The following is a 17,500-nucleotide window of genomic DNA, read 5'->3' on the forward strand; positions in this document are numbered from 1 at the left end:
CACTTATTGAATTTTATTTCATTTCACACGACTAGTTTCGAAAACTACAGATGTTTTTTTTCATCTACATGTAATCACAAAAACTATCGAGATTTTTTTAGGTATTGAAAGATGTGGGTGGGGAAAAACTGAGGGGGGTTATGGAGTGGGACTTGGTTTATTAGGAACATAGACAATAATGGTGACCATTTTTGGAAAAGAAAATTATTAATTAATGTCTATTAAGAGTCTGGTTATAATAAACTACGTTGACATATAAATAAAATCTTTATAGCAACCTCCTTTCACGATAAAATAAAAAATAAAGCAGTTGTGTACAAAAGTTTGAACACGCTCACAGTATCGCTAGTTTTATTTCCATTTCAAGGAATGATTGTTTTAACAAGTTTCAAAGAAGTCCCGACCGTTATTAAATGCCTTCGGGAAAAAACCTTTTTATGATTAAGAAATTTGTAATCAGCGTCCATTTCTTCATTTCCTGGGGCAAGGAGTGAAGATCCTAGTAAGCATTTCTCATTTCTCTGTTTAATTAAGTTACTTTTTAATTTAAATTATTAAAAACGTAAGAACCTGGGAAACCTTACTTTGAGAAAATTGTTTTCACTCGTTAGGGAAATCCTTTAAGCGAGATACTGTGCTATAATTTGTTTTTCAAAAAAACATAAACATGATTAGAATATTAAGGATTTCACAGTCATTCCTTTAGAGTCTAAATTTGAAATGACTTCATAAACGTATTAAAATGCTCCGTTAAAAATTATACAAGATATGTATCTTTATTCTAAACCTCGATGTGAAGTATGCATGCCTCTAAGGCGCATATGATATACGTATATGTTATACCAAAAGACTGTCTGGTTCACAATATGTTCAGATTTTGTGCATACTAAAGCTCAAAAAGTATTAACATTTTATAAAATACAATTCAGAAAAAAGTAATAATAATATATACAAAGACAGTGACTCAATGTGCTTATTTTTATTTCAGTATGCCCAAAAATAAAATTATAACAAAAATTTTACGATTTTTAAACGAAAGTTACGATTTTGAAACTATTGTATTGTATTTGCAAAATGGTTAGAATTTTTTATTTTAACTAAAAAGTAAAATAAAAAATTCTATTATTTACACAAATATTTCAATTTCATACTATTTCTGTGAGCCTAAGTGGCTCATTATTAGAAATAGGTAGTACATTGTGGTAGAGTGGGTTCGAACCGAGAAACTCTGATTTAAGAGTCCGCGACACTAACCACGGGACCACAACCCGACACAATTATTTTAAGGAATTGTCATATGACCAGTGCTTACTTCTATTTTTGTGTTTTCTCAAAATAATATGCTAACCAGCACTGCTGTTTCGCCGCAGGGGTAAGCAGAGACAATATAACGCCACAACACCCTGTCTTTGCAAACATTATTTGCCTCTCATGCATCTCCTAATACATTTATCGCTCACTCCTTTCAAGAACGTCATAAATCAAAAATCGACAATTTTCAGTTAAGCATGTTTTCTGAATGCCCAAAAAATGTACTGTATCCCAGCAAAAGAGGCATATTTTTAACTTAATATTTACCCGCTACAGGACAGAAAGTATTATTTTTACATTTTGAAGAAAATGTATTGTTTAATAATTTTTTTAAATATACTTAATATTTTTTAAATGGAGAAAAAACCTTTAGGTTTTACCTAAAAAGATCTGTTGCGCAGTAAAAAGTTCAATGAGTGGCTTGATATTTATTTTTAATAAATTGTATTATATTTTTAAACTTTAAAAACGTTCTCCTGAAAAATCAAGTATTTTGATTTATGACGTTCTTGAAAGGAGTGAGCGATATACCAAAATCCAAATATAATATGCAAAATTATCTACGCAAAATATTATCTATTTTTTCTGTATTAAACAAAACATTAGTTAATATTTAAAACTTAAAAGAACAAAAGATATCATATGATTTAATATCACAGCTAAGCACTCCTGTGGTACAATTTTAGAAAATAATGCTTTATAAAATATCCAAAATTATTGTTTTTTCATTGAATAATTAATTGCGTACGTTGTTTCAGGTTTTCATCAAGTCGGAGTTGAAAGTTGGAGTGATCTACGTAAAGGAAGGACAATACACGGAGGAAGAGATACTGGATAATAACGAAAATTCACCCTTGTTTGAAGAATTTCTTCAAGTTCTTGGCGACAAAGTGCGACTCAGGGGTAAGCAAATGACTTTTTCTCAACTTCACTAATTTTGTCTGTTAAAAATGTTTGCCTACCTTTTGACAAAAACCATGACAACATTTTGAGTTTGTCCAAATACACCAATAGATGTCTCTAGTGAAAATTCTAGTGATTCATGTACAATGTTTCAAAATTGGATCTTACATAAAACAAATATTGTCTTCGATCCGTAAAACAGTGTCTGATTGAATAAATGATATTTTTTTATTAAACGTCATGTTTTCATATTATTTTTTGAAATTTCAACAAAGATGAATAAGAATATGAAAGTCTGGGCATTTACAGGGCTTATGACCGTCATAGGCTGGTTTGAGTAATCACTTTACACGCGTGTAACATTCACCAATTCTACCCATGATTGACAACCACACTACTCAATTTTCGGAAGCCATAGATATGTATGTAGATCGATCAAACTCGTGACACGGTTCATGTGAGTTCACTTCTGATATCTATGTTGGAATAGGGAATGTTAACACGAAATATTTAAATTTATTTCATGCACATATGGTATGTATGTAGTTGAGCAATAATACATGTAATTTTGTCTTATCTGACATTTTTTTATTACCTAACGTCCAAGTGACTCTGAAATCTAGCTACGGCTTATACAACACCGCTTATTATGACCCTACTCAGGCTTCACCTTTTTAAGTTTTATAGCCTTTGCCTACTCGTGAGTGGATTTGCTGTTTATGTTTAAAGTTACTATAATTTCATGTAATTCATGAGTGAAAATTCTAGGCAAAAAAACGCTCGTTTTATCTGACGGTATCAAAATTTAAAACTGCTACGATATATCTCGAACTCTCAAAACCCATTATTATTTTTGTTTAGAGCTTTAAACAATTTTGTACCCACTTATTGTATCATTTCTGAAAGCAGTGATCTATATCACCCATCCAATACACACCTGTCGCCTAAATTCGAAAATCAGTTTTCGTATCAAATAGTTCGTACTAAATTCTCACGATAATACGACATACCTAACTCAGCAAACCCGAAACGAGGGATGACAGTCTCGTCTTCCGGACCCATCACATAATTTATAGATAACACAAACTTTCCTTTGATGCATGTCTGATACGTCAAATTCTGCTCCTAATACATATGTATGTAAATTGCGTGAAAATATTTGAGTTTATTGTATCCAAGTATGTGGATAAATAACACCTTAAAACATTTTGATATGAATGTCTGGGTACTTACACTTTATATATATATATATATATATATATATATATATATATATATATATATATATATATATATATATATATATATATATATATATATATATATATATATATATACATATATATATATATAAATATTTATATATATATATAAATATATATATATATATATATATATATATATATATATATATATATATATATATATATATATATATATATATATATATATATATATATATATATATATATATATATATATATATATATATATATATATATATATATATATATATATATATATATATATATATATATATATATATATATATATTAATCCTACAGTTGACACGTTTTTATATTGAGTTCTTGGCAGAATTTATGGTTGAATTTTGTAAGCTTTATATTAAACATTTATCCATATAAAATGTGTGTAAGATTCTTAAGTGTTGTTTTATATTTACATCTCAATAAAGATGACGAAGACTATGTATGTCTGTCTTCTTTGACTGCCATATTCTTCTGCATCTATGTATATTAAGATGTCAATATTAAATAAGTGAAGAAAAAACAGATTTGTGAACAAGGATTTGGGCACACTCGAAATGTTGTTAAGTAATCACTCTCGTTAGCTGGCTGGTTAAATATTTGAGTACAGCACCTATTAATTTAATGGGCGGCTTCAGCTCTCGAAGAAACGTCGAAGTTTTCAAGAAAATAACCATATAGGCACGCCGAACTCTTTCTATTTTAACAAATTATACAAGTTTTGAGCCTTTTCAGAGTACCCTCTAGTTAGAAACTTTGTTAATACAAAAAGTATAGAGCAATCTGTGATTTATGTAGCCCTTGCTCGAATACTTTTCTACTTGTTACTTTTAATTTCAGCCCGCTTAATTTTTACCGAAAAATTTCCTTTTGCACCGATCGAAAAGTTTCGATGAGCACAAATAACTCTTTAAAAAAAGGAAACAGTATTTTGCTTCTGATATTTTCACTTAACTGGATTTTTAAGCATTTGAAACTTTTGTGAATTGTTTGTTAACTCTGTAGAATTTATTTATTCTCTTATATATTAAATCTCTCGCAGAAATCCTGAGAGCAGATTATAATTAATAGGCCATGAACATTGAACATTTTCTAGAGGATTTCAGTGCCCAGTTATAATGTTTAGTTATGGCATGGATATTTGAGATATTAACATATCGTAGTCGTACAGGAGAAAGTGACCAACTACCAAAACGTAAAATGTTCAGGATGGCCATTTATGTCACTATTGCGAGAAAATTAACACCAATGCAGTTAGTCATTTTTAACTAGCCAATATATTATAGCGCCACATGCCATTTTATACACATACAAGTAAAAAAATGTATTTATTTATATATATATATATATATATATATATATATATATATATATATATATATATATATATATATATATATATATATATATATATATATATATATATATATATATATATATATATATATATATATGACACGTGTTTTGATGCATTTATCATCATTTTCACCGTAATTATGCAGATAGTATCAAAACACCTGTCACAATAACAACTTAAATTAAAAATGGACAGATTTTACCACAAAGTGACTGCCGAATTGATGAATGAAAATATATACTTTTTGTTTGTTACCAGGATTCGATAAGTACAAGGGAGGTCTCGACACGGTTCACGACCTGACGGGGCTGTACTCGGTGTACACGAGCTGGCGGTCCATCGAAATCATGTTCCACGTAAGCACACAGCTGCCGTACGAGCGCCACGACCCGCAGAAGCTGCAGAGGAAGCGCCACATCGGCAACGACATCGTGTGCGTCGTCTTCCTGGAGGCCGACAACACGGGCTTCTCGCCCGCCTGCATCAAGAGCCACTTCCTGCACACCTTTATACTAGGTAAGAGGCTTCAATAATGCAGTTGGCATACTGTGCATGGAGAGATAGCTGGGAGTAAACATCCCAAGAGCGACAGGCGGAGTCACAAACAAATCGGCTGTCCAAACTCAAAACACAGTAAGGGACATTTTTTTGTAGTACGTTTTTTTTTGCATTTTTGGAAGTAGATTCTACTTAGTTACTTAGTCCAAAAATGCAAAAAAAACGTACTACAAAAAAAATGTCCCTTACTGTGTTTTAATTTTGGACAGCCGAGATCCTGAGGACCTATAAAAATAAGAAGAAGAAGCATGGTCTTGTGTGCGCGAGTCTTTTTGCCCAGAATTTTCACTCATGAATTACATGAAATTATAGTAACTTTAAACATAAAGAGTAAATCCACTCACAAGTAGGCATAGGCTATGAAACTTATATAGTTGAAGCCTGAGTAGGGACATGATAAACGTTGTTGCATAAGCCGTAGCTAGATTTCAGAGTCACTTGGACGTTAGGTAATTCAAAAAAAAAAAATGGTCTTGTGTACGAAATGGTGCTACCTGGCATTTCTGGCTGTTTTTTGGATTATTTTTAACATTTAAAAATAAATATCAAATCTTGTGAAAGATTAGTTTTGAGGTTATTAATGTAAACTCCACTAGTTTCGAGAATTACAAATGTTCTCATCAACAGGTGAAAATACAAAAAAAAGTAAAAGAAAAGAAGAATAATAACAGTCTCCTTAGCATTCATTGTTCACTTTGTGTAATACCACTAAAATAAGAATTTTATTTGACCAGTGCATTTTTTTAACAGAAAATAGTATTATTTAGTGGGAAACATCTTTCTAATAAATATTAAAGGAAGAAAAAATATATTATGATAATACATCTTATAGAATTCTTTTTTTATTGTTAGCAAGTCCAAAATTATGGTTTTGGAAAGAGATGAAAGTGGATCTGGATGTAAAATAGTAGTTAATGGGAAAATTTTGCAAATGGTAAATGATTGTGTATATTAAGGAAGCATATCTTCTTGGGATGGAAAGATTGATAAAGATATAGAAAGGAGGGTTCATGCTGGGAACAGAGTGAATGGTGCACTGAGTTGACCTACCCTAATGTTTGGAAGTGAAGCATGGAGTTGATAAAAGAAGAATGAAAGTAGACTGAATGCAGTCGAAATTTGATATCTCAGACGAATTTGTGTCAAAACGATGTATTATATGAGTACATGTTCGAATTGTGAAATTAGGAATGGTTGCACGGCTCAAGTTAACATTATCGATAAAATAAATAACGGTGTATTCAGATGGTTTGGTCATGTGTAACGAATGTGTGAAGACATAAAAAAATGAGGCGAATGTAGTAGGAAATAGAAGTAGAAAAAAAACAAACAAAACTTGGCACGATCAAGTTTCTCAAATACTTGATAGTGTTTATGTCAGGAGCCGGAATAATCAGTAGGTGGGTGTGTATGAGGAGATGCGTGAATGTGAAAAAGGCGGAGATTGTTCGCAAAGACAAAATGGTGTGAGTTTGTAATTTTCTCTGCCTACCCCTGCGGAGAAGCGGCCGTGATGGCCAGTAGGCAAGTCAGTTGATGCGCATCAATGACTCCTATATTTTCAATTACTTTTTCTTCCATTATATCACGAATATCTTTCGTAATTCTTCCATGAATTCATCAAACTTATTCAACTAATTAAAAACAAACCCCTGCTCCATTAAAAAAGTAAGCCCCAATGAATTTATAATATTGTTTGAAAACAATTCCTTCATCTTTAATGTATTAAAACAATAGGACGTCCTTCAGCCTATTCAAGTGAGTGAAGGATTCGCGAAATTCCATTAAATTATGATTTCGAATGAAAGAAGATTTTATCAGCTCTTAATGCTTAAATAATTTCTCGAAACAAAATATGATTTCCGAAATATTCTATCAAATAGTATTTCCGTTATTTATTGTGCTTTCAATATTTTTCCCGATTTTTTTTTCCAGTTTTAATTTTTTATAGAATTTAATAATAAAAATAATTTGCTAATTCATTAAAAGGCTTTAATGTATAAACATGGTTGTTCGTATAATTTATTTTAACCAATTTATGTTTTGTGCTGACATTTTTGGCGAAACTTTTTTTACAATAAAAGTACAGCTACATTTGCTTTAGCAAATATTTAGTATTTTTACACAATTTAATAAATAAAATTAATCATTTTACTAATTCAATAATAGGTTAATATGTACGTGGTTATTTATTCAATTTATTCTGACCAATTTAGGTTTCTTTCTGATTTTTTTTTTAACTTCATTTTTTTAAATAAAAAAGCAAATATATGGTAAATACAAATTACATCATTATAATTAATGTTTCTACCATCAAAATAATAGGCAAATTTATTAAAGTATATTTTTTTATTACTTTATATTAAATTTATTTTATTTTTGCCCTCGCATATTTTGGTGGTGCCGCATTTTATATAACAAAACAACAACTTTCTAGCAAAAACAAAGCATTTTTTTTCATGAATTTATTCTGTAGTCACTTTGCGGTATTATTTATCCATTAATAATTTAAGTTTTACTTGGTAAAGAGTAAACCCACTCACAAGAAATTATCCTTTAAAACTTTATAAAGTTGGATCGACATAATATAACAAACCGTGTTGCATAAGCCGTGACTAGATTTCAGAGTCACTTGGACGTTAGGTTATATAAATAAAACCAAGCTTTCGTATTTCCTAAAGACAGTATTTACTAAATTATTTTGAAAAATAAAAAGCTTTGTTTTTTGATCCACTCACATTTTTATTAACAACCAACTAGTTTCGGCAACAACCTGTTGCCCTATTCAGGCTTTAATTTATTACTATAATAATAAATGATGTATCAATATGATCCACAAAGTTAATGCTTTCAATATTCAAAACACAGTATTAACTGCCAAAAACAGCCGAAAAACTCTTTTTTCCGAACAAAATACCACATTTCTCCATCGCATTTTTTTACAAATAGACCACTTATAGTAACACCACTTATAGTAACACAAATAGACCACTTTTAGTAACATTTTTATAGATAGATCACTTATAGTAAATACGATATTATCATAGCGTAGGAGGTATAGGGTGGTTCATATTGTTTTCGTCAGCACGCACAACACATCTTATATGTATATGTTACACATATCATATTCAAAATAGTTTATGTTTGTTGACACCACTTTCCTCATAATCTAATCCCAACTCAAGATCGGGAAACTGTAAGGAGATAATATGGTTTTGATCATTATAATATCATATTCCAGAAATCGACTCGTCACGCGCCCGTACATTAGTATAATAATATTATCATACACATGAATACTTAATATATTTCAATATAAATTCTCTCTGATACGCTTTGCTCAACTTAGATTAATATTTCTCTTCGCGATCAAATATTACCCGCTGTGAAATTGTCTAAGATTAGAATCTTAGACCATTTAGATTCACCAAAATCTCTCAGTTCAAAGCAATCTGGGATTATTTAATATACCCAATTTTAAACACACCATATAATAAAATAACAACCATTAAGTTGTTTTCCACATTTATTTTATTTGACCAGTGACTGAGTTTCGTTATTACCGACATCATAAGACTGGTTGGGAGACAAGACAGGGTTTGAAAAGCATACTTCATACAATTTTCTTACAAAACTAATTTAAATTGAATGATAATTATTGTTTCAAGATTCACTCTATGGTAAGACATAATAAAATTATTTTTAAAAAAAACACTTGTTTTTTACCATTTTAATATCATATTTTAATGACTAGTCGTAAAAAATTCATAGTTAAGTGTGTAAAAATCAAGTGTTTTATTTTATATATTAAATTTATAACTTTGATAACTTTGTGGAATGGTAATAAAACACTCTCCTTATCATCCACTGTTTACTTTGTGTAATACCACTTTTTATACAAATGTCAAATCGTAATAATTTTATTTTAATTTTAACTAGTAAAGTTAGTCAAAATGACTCTTTCAGAAAATACTGTCATGTAAGCTCAAATTGACATACCCTTAAATTATGACAAATTTATCCCTTTTTTATAGCCCAAGGCAATTTCTCATAAAGTGTTCTCGACCAGCCTTGATCTATTTTTAAAATACTTTTACCTTCTCAAAGAACTAGAACTCGGCCTCACAGATTTGCAGTAACCATATTAGTCTTAACGAGATCACGTCTCACTCCCGCTTCTACCCTTTCATCCCCTTCTCTAACCGCCACCTCCCCAACATGATGCATCCCTGATAATTTAATCCTGAGACCTGTTGGTCTTGCTGACAGCGTATACCACATACATACTCGTAAGATAACTGATAACTGATAGGCCAATCAATCAGTTCCGTTACCTCGATGAATCGATTATATTACCAGTGTCGGATACATTTCAAAGCTTAATAGGCTATTCATAAGATCTGTATGCAATACAGGTTGATTCATCGTGACATTATTTTTGACATCTCAATATAGATTAACTAGAATATGGATGGCTGGGCATTTACGGTCGTCATATGCTGGTTCAAGTGATCACTTTACATACATGTAACATTCACCAATCTACCCATGATTAACAACCACTAATTTTTTGGAAAGTCTATATATATATATATATATATATATATATATATATATATATATATATATATATATATATATATATATATATATATATATATATATATATATATATATATATATATATATATATATATATATATATATATATATATACATATATGATCCAATATTGAAACATTGAACAATAATCACTTGAATTTTCACTAGAGATATCAATAGGTGAGTTAAAGAAGCTTTTTTTTATTGAGCAGATTTGTGAACAAGTATTTGGTCACACTCAAAATGTTGTTAAGTCATTATGGCCTTATTTTTTATTAAACTTACTTTAACGAATCATACTTGAGTCGTGTTGAACTGTCATTGTTAAAAATGAAACTTCTATTAGACCCCATTTATTTCATTTCACACGAGTAGTTTCAAAAACTACAGATGTTTTTATCGATAGGTAATCGAAATAACTAACGAACAGAAAAATATTCAAGTATTGGTAGAGGTGTGTAGGGTTATAACCACAGGGGGGGTTAAGGGCTGAGACTTGTAATAACGGTGATGAATTTTGGAAATGCTAATTATTGATTAATGTTTTATCAGTACATATTTAATTTTTTTTTATTTTTCCAAATTTTCTAAACTGTCGTGATAATTTTTTTCGGTTTTGTTTGACATTTAATAATACAATAAAAAAACTTCCACCGCAATTACGTTTACAAATTGTTCAATTTCAAGATCCGCTGTTTTGACCAAAATTTTGTTCAGCGATTGAATCCCATTTCTGGCTCAATGGCTACTTTAATAAGCAAAATTGACGCATTTAGGATGATGAGCAACCCAAAAAGACTTAAGAACTTCCATTTTATCTACAAAAGACGACGGTTTGGTGTAGTTTATGGTCCAGCGGAATCATTAGTCCGTTTTTGTTCAAAAACGACGCTTGCAACAATTCTGTGAGCGTTGTGCTGCTGAAATTGATTTATAACCTTATTTTTTAGAAATATCTTAATCTTTTTTATTTTCGTAATAAACTATTTAACAGTTTTCCTTTTGTATGCTGACGAAGCTGTTCTTCTTGCCGATAGCAGAGAATACCTGCAGGCGTTGGTGACAAAAGCTTAAATATGTGCACGATATGTGATTTGCTGTTTAATGTTGTCAAATCCAAAGTTAAGGTTTTTGAAAGAGGTGAATATAAACAATATGTAGATTTGGGTTGTGGAATATTGGTAAATGAAGAAATTAAATGTTTTTTCCCTCTATAATTTGTTTAATATTATCCTGGATGGTATCTGAAGCGTAAGACTGATCAGACCCAGGGGTATAAAGTGATCACTCAAGCCAGCGAAATTCCAGGTCGTAAGTTTTAGGTTACTCAGACTACCATCTTCTTTTGTGTAAAAATAATAGATGCTTTTCATCTCAACTCGAGAAATCCAAATATTGCCTGTAGTTTTCCGAATAGACGTTAAAAAATCCACCTTTTTTTTGTGCAAAACAATATTTTCTTTTTATATTATTTTTTGACATCTCATCAAAGATGAAGAAGAATATAGAATTCTGGGCATTTATGGGGCTGACGACCGTCATAGGCTGGTTTAAATGATCACTTTACACACGTGTAACATTCACCAATTCTACCCATTATTGACACACTACTCAAATTCTTGGAAGATCTTTATATTGAAACCAATTAAGAAATATTAAAAACGTTTTATTTATATTATTTTCATCTCAAGTCAAAACATTCAGAAATTCATTCTGGCTTTTCAAGGAAGTATTCTGAATTCCATAATTTTCGTGCAAAAACGATAGATGTTTTTCATCTCAAGTCGAGAAATTCGAAAATGCTAGCTTTTCAAGGAAGTACTGCAAAATGTCATCGTTATAACAAATGACGCCTTTATTCAAATATCGGAAGCAAAGCGCAGGTGTGCGTAAAAGCAATATGCATTAGCTCGCTGATTGGACCATAAATAACAAGATCCATAAATCGTGTCCAACTTACCAGTGTCGCCGTCGCGACGCGTCGGTGTCGCACGTCACAATATGAAAATGATTTCTTTGAAATAAATCGACTCCCATTCTCGAACGCGGACCGCTTCGACCTTTCTGAAAACTAATCCAATTTAAATTTTTGATTACTTCATAAGAATGTCCTTATTAAACTTGTGGAAAACAAACTTCAAACATTGGATGAGTACAACGTTTAGTGGTTCAATTGTTTTTGTATTTATAAACATTTTTGTACTACGAATAAGATTGGTGTGGAATTCTGTGTTCTCTGCCTGCTCGGCTAGTATGACGAATGTTACACGGTGGATAAAGTGATCCCTTAAATTAACCAATGACAGGTCAGCCAGACTAAAATAGTTTTCGAAACTAGTCGTGTTTACATTAATTAACCCCAATGTGGTATTACTCAAGTGCTTTATTTTTGTGTTTAAATCTTTTGATCTCGGTAGTATTCCTTATTATTATTTTATTTTAAATTTTTAAAAGAAAAATAATGAAGAAATGAAATGTCCTATAAAAACAAGTGTTTTTATTATGATTTTTTATCACCCTTAATTGAGAAATCTCTTTATTTTACTTTACTTTTGTTTCCGAAATGTTTATTTTAGACTTATTTTTAGTTGTGAATTATACAATATTACTAACGCGTTTTTGTCGTGTAACAAGGGACGAAAACATTAATAAAATAATGTGTGAAAGTAAATTGAATTTTCTAATTTAGGGATTTTTCTTTGTTTCAGTTCGAGTTTCCGCCCGAATCAAGAGGAGGCCCACCCGATACGAGGTCTCCGTCGTGACGAGGGATGAAGTTGGCGCATACAAACCCTACCTTTGGGAGCAAAGCGTCTTCGATAAGGGACCAATGTTCAGGTAATTAACATACCCCTAGACATTCACTGTGCTGTTATCAGCGAGCAACTTTATTCGCGCGACTCCTATTATATGCTCGTTTTGCAAACTGTCCCCTTTAGTAAATTCCATGAAAAATATATTCAGTCGTGGCAGCATTGAGAATATTCTTAACTAAAATTTTCTTAATTTTGGGAGAATTTTACAGCAAAAATTATGTGTACGACATTGATTTTTTTATCCATGACATTCAGACACATTACGAATTTTTCAGAGATGCTCCTTCTCGAACAAAAATAACAGCAGTCTGTATAAAACATCTTTAATGTCACTTTTTTATGTTTTTTGAGAATTTTACAGCAAAATTTAAGTTAAAGTTAGCTTTTTTAACCATGACGTCCAGATAAGATTTTTTTTTAAATTGAATTTTTCTGTAATGCTTCTTGTCGAACAGAACTAACAACACTATGTTTAATATTTTTGGGTGTCTAAATCTAAATTTAAATTTGTTTTTTATTGTGTTTTTAAAAATTTCAGCAAAAAATTATGAGTACGATATTGTTAGCTTATTTAACTATGATGTTCATACACATTACGAATTTATCAGAGAAGCTTTTTCTCGAACAGAAATAAGAACAATCTATATACGCTATTCGATAGTTGTGGAAATATTACATTTATTTAACCTACCCTTGAATCTTAGTCCAAACTGAAAACTCAGCTTTAATGTTTTATCAACAATATTCATACTTCACAGTAAACGTTGATTGTCGAGTTGTATTATCCAGAGAGAAGAGTAAGAGCGACATATTCACCTTCCCAACTCGACATATTCCGGCTTCCAGCGAATAATTACCTTATTTTTGACATTGAAAGCCCATTAATTATCAAAAACAAAAATCAAACATGAATTTAAGTTCAGAAGACTTAAAGGTGAAAAATTAATAAAAAAATAACGCTTTATAAATCTTCCATTGATATTATAACTATCATGTGTACGTAATATACGGCATACGTATATAAATCATCTAATAAATCAAAATGCTCTAAATATAACATTTTCTTGCCTCTCGTGTATGAAAATGAATTACAGAGCCTTTAGACGCATTCCTTTAGCTCACTTTTCAAAGGATATTATTAATACCTAGGATGGATTGAAACTGAAGAATGCTCAGTGTATCAACTTCCATGTATATAATTACAAGAGTATTCAATGTATTCTGTATTGTACCAACTGTAATGTATTATTTACAAGTATCATTCGAGATTTCAGCTACATTATACCTATAAAATTTAATATTTTCGGGAAAGTATGGAAGAAGAAACAGAGTTTTAAATTAACCAAGCCAAGAAATAACAATAAATATGGGAGTCGAACACTGCAATATATCGTTCCGAACATTTTCAATTTGTTGCCGACGGATGTCTGAGGTCAAAATAAAATATTAAACAAAGGCAAAATAAAGAAATGGGATCAAGAGTTAATTTTATGAAAATTGTAAAATGTTTATCTTCTTAATTTTTTTCTCTTTTTTGTGTCTATATTAGGTTAAAATCGTTAAAAACAATAAAAAATGTAACAAAAAAGAACTGCACCGACAAGACACACAAGGTGGCTTGGTGGGTCTCTGCAAAAAAAAAGTTCTAAATATGTATAAATTGTGATTTAAATAAATGTATACAAATAAAAAAAAATAATAAAAACATTAAATAAACATGAATAGAAAATAATCCTATAAAACATTTTCTGACATCTCAACATACGCGAATCGGAATATGGAAGTCTGGGCATTTACAAGGCTTACGACCGTCATAGGCTGGTTGAATGATCACTATACATACGTGTAACATTCACTATTCTACCCATGATTGACAACCACAATACTCAATTTTTGGAAGTAATACGTATTTCATAAATCTCATGACGCTTTTTGTTTGAGTTTACGGGAGCCATCTGTGGTAGGCTTTAAAAAGTTTTTAAAAAGTATTTAAGATATTCAAGATCCTTACCAGATTATTTTACATACTAGGAGACGCCTGAAAAAACGATTTTGAATTTTTATGCAGGTTATAATTTGACCAGTTATTTTATTCATAGTATTTTAAGGTTCGTCTTGATTCTTCCTCACAAATTTGGATCTGTTTACGCCCAAAAATGATGTGAGCAAAATCAAAATGCTGAAATACGAAAGGGATATTTTTATTTAGTTACTTTTCTTCATTAGGGAGTGGCTACTGACGAAGATCGTGAACGGGGAGCGAGCCAGCTACTCCGCCCCGAAGTTCGCGCGCATGCAGGAGAGGACTCGCAGCCAGATGCTGGAGGACATTGTCGCCAACTTGGCGAACCACGCGGAGACGGGGCAGATCCCGAAACCATACCGCAGGGGTGAGTCCAATCATTTTTATTTTCATACATTCCGACGCAAGTTTTTATTTTTTTTGTTTTTAAATAATACCACTTATTATTATTATTCACCATACTTCCACCCTTCTATTTATATATCGCCATTTGATAAAAATTATTTAAAAATATTACCTACTCATACCAAATATATGTGTGTATATTTGGTGTAAATATGTTATTTTATGTATTAATTTTTAAATCAAACACAGTTTTTTGAGTCTACTAAGTTGTATTTTATTAAAAAAAACACATAAAAATTAATACTGTGACAATTGTTTTCTAGGCGAAACAACTGTCGCAATATTAATTTTTATTTGTATTTTCTAGCGTTTCTCATGTGTGTGATTATAATCCAGGATTCGGATCTCACATACTAATATAAGAGTTTCTGCTTAATAAAAAGCTTCTTTACATCTCACCAATAGATGTCTCTAGTGAAGTTCTAGTGATTCAAGAACAAGGTTTCTAAATTAGTTTATATATACAGAACTTCCAAGAATTTGAGTAGTGTGGTTGTCAATAATGGGTAGAATTGGTGAATGTTACACGTGTGTAAAGTGATCACTTAAACCAGCCTATGACGGTCGTCAGCCCCGTAAATGCCCAGACTTCCATATTCTTCTTCATCTTTGATGAGATGTCAAAAATAATATGAAAATTACTCCTGTAATTGGAGATAATCCAGATTTTGTGAACAAGTATTTGGACACACTCAAAATGTTGTATGTGTTTTTTTAATAAAATACAACTTAGTAGACTCGAAAAATCTGTGTTTGATTTAAAAATTAATACATTAATTAAAATGGAGTTCTACAAATTAAACGCCAAATAAATAAATAAGTAGTTTATATTGTATTACGTATACAATATTTATTTGATATAAGTAGGTATTTTTATTGCACTTATCTGGAAGTCTTTACAGATTTCGTTCTTGTATGTAACTATCGTTTATGTTTAAAGTGACGAATTGTTTTAAAAATGTATTGTATTGTTTTAAATCTATTGTATGAGAGTGATGATTACTGTAAGTGATGATTTTTATCAGTTTATTCTTTTTTGTTATTGTACATGTTTTTGTCAAAATTAAAAATAAAGTAATAATAATGATATAATAATAAAACCCTTATCCGCACCCCAATGGTGCATAGGCCACTGCGTAACACAAACGCAGTGTTATTTTGATCGTTTACACATGAAGGAAAGGTGATCAGCCCTCCGCTTCAGGTACCAGTCCAGGGTAGTATTGAATAAATAGTACAGTGAAAAAATCACTTATATTTATTTACCCCCCCCCCCCTGGGAATCGAACCCGGGATCTCCAGAACGGTAGCCGAGCGTGCTGACCATTACACTATGGAGGCGAACAAAAAAATAAATAAAGTAAATAAAATAAAATAAAAAATGTATGTAGGTAGGTAGGTACGTGTAATAAACAGTCAAAAAGTTCCATTTAAATAGAGTAATATTATTTTTTATTCATATGTTTTAAAAAAATTCCAAGTTAAACTAAATACTATTGATAAAAAAATATACAACAATCGATTTTATTTTCTTGCCGTACATCATGTACATTTTATTTGGTTTTTTAAAAAATATTTTTATCGCTGAAATCCCGCACGAAAGGATTTTAAAATAAATATTATACACTTCACATAATTTCACTACGGCTTCTGCAACCCTTGGCAATTTTAGCGAGCGAATTAAAAGTTTTCCCCCTTCTAGCCAGCTCAACCCCTTCCCTTTCCCTTTCCATTTTCCTATTACTTCTCTTCGTTACAAGAGATTGCCAGATTATATCGGAATGGAAAATGTTTAATTCGTAATCCTGTCAATTTCTGAGCGCCACCGTTATTCATTATTATTATTATTAAATAAAGACTGGATTTCGGAGCGAAAAGGTTAATAAACTTTTTGGATGTTACTTCTTATTAACGTAAATCTCGAGGTTTATTAACATTACTCAAAATTATTTTGTAAAGAACATTAGTCAAATAGCCTAAGGGCATGGCTAGACCATGTTTTTAAAGTAAATGAACGAGTTATTTCCATTTATATTTCTTTAACTTTGAACTCTTTACATACTTTTATGACATCCCAATAAAGATGAAGAAGAATGGTAAATAGAAAAATGTCTGGGCATTTACAGGGCTCAGGACCTTCAAAGCGTGGTTAAGTGATCACTTTACACACGTGTAATATTCACCAATTCTACCCATGATCGACAACCGCACAATTTTTTTTTTTGAAATTTCTAGATATATTGATCAAACTCGTAAC

General features: G+C 30.8%; 1 protein-coding gene across 1 annotated transcript in view; it reads left to right on the forward strand.

Annotated features, from left to right (window-relative positions):
• Positions 1-2,069: 2,069 nt before the first annotated feature.
• The window catches only part of LOC148298866 (rap1 GTPase-activating protein 1-like), a gene marked incomplete at both ends in the record, with an annotated part of 25,647 nt that continues 10,216 nt past the window's right edge, over positions 2,070-17,500 (forward strand). Inside the window, 4 exons of the mRNA XM_088276583.1 lie at positions 2,070-2,214; positions 5,098-5,355; positions 12,708-12,837; positions 15,042-15,205. Coding sequence (XP_088132709.1) covers positions 2,070-2,214; positions 5,098-5,355; positions 12,708-12,837; positions 15,042-15,205 — 697 coding nt within the window. The remainder of the gene's footprint in view (positions 2,215-5,097; positions 5,356-12,707; positions 12,838-15,041; positions 15,206-17,500) is intronic.

Source organism: Brachycentrus maculatus, unplaced genomic scaffold (genome assembly GCF_059751285.1).
Source record: "Brachycentrus maculatus isolate JH-2025_06_01 unplaced genomic scaffold, ASM5975128v1 h1tg001529l, whole genome shotgun sequence".
NCBI lineage: Eukaryota > Metazoa > Arthropoda > Insecta > Trichoptera > Brachycentridae > Brachycentrus > Brachycentrus maculatus.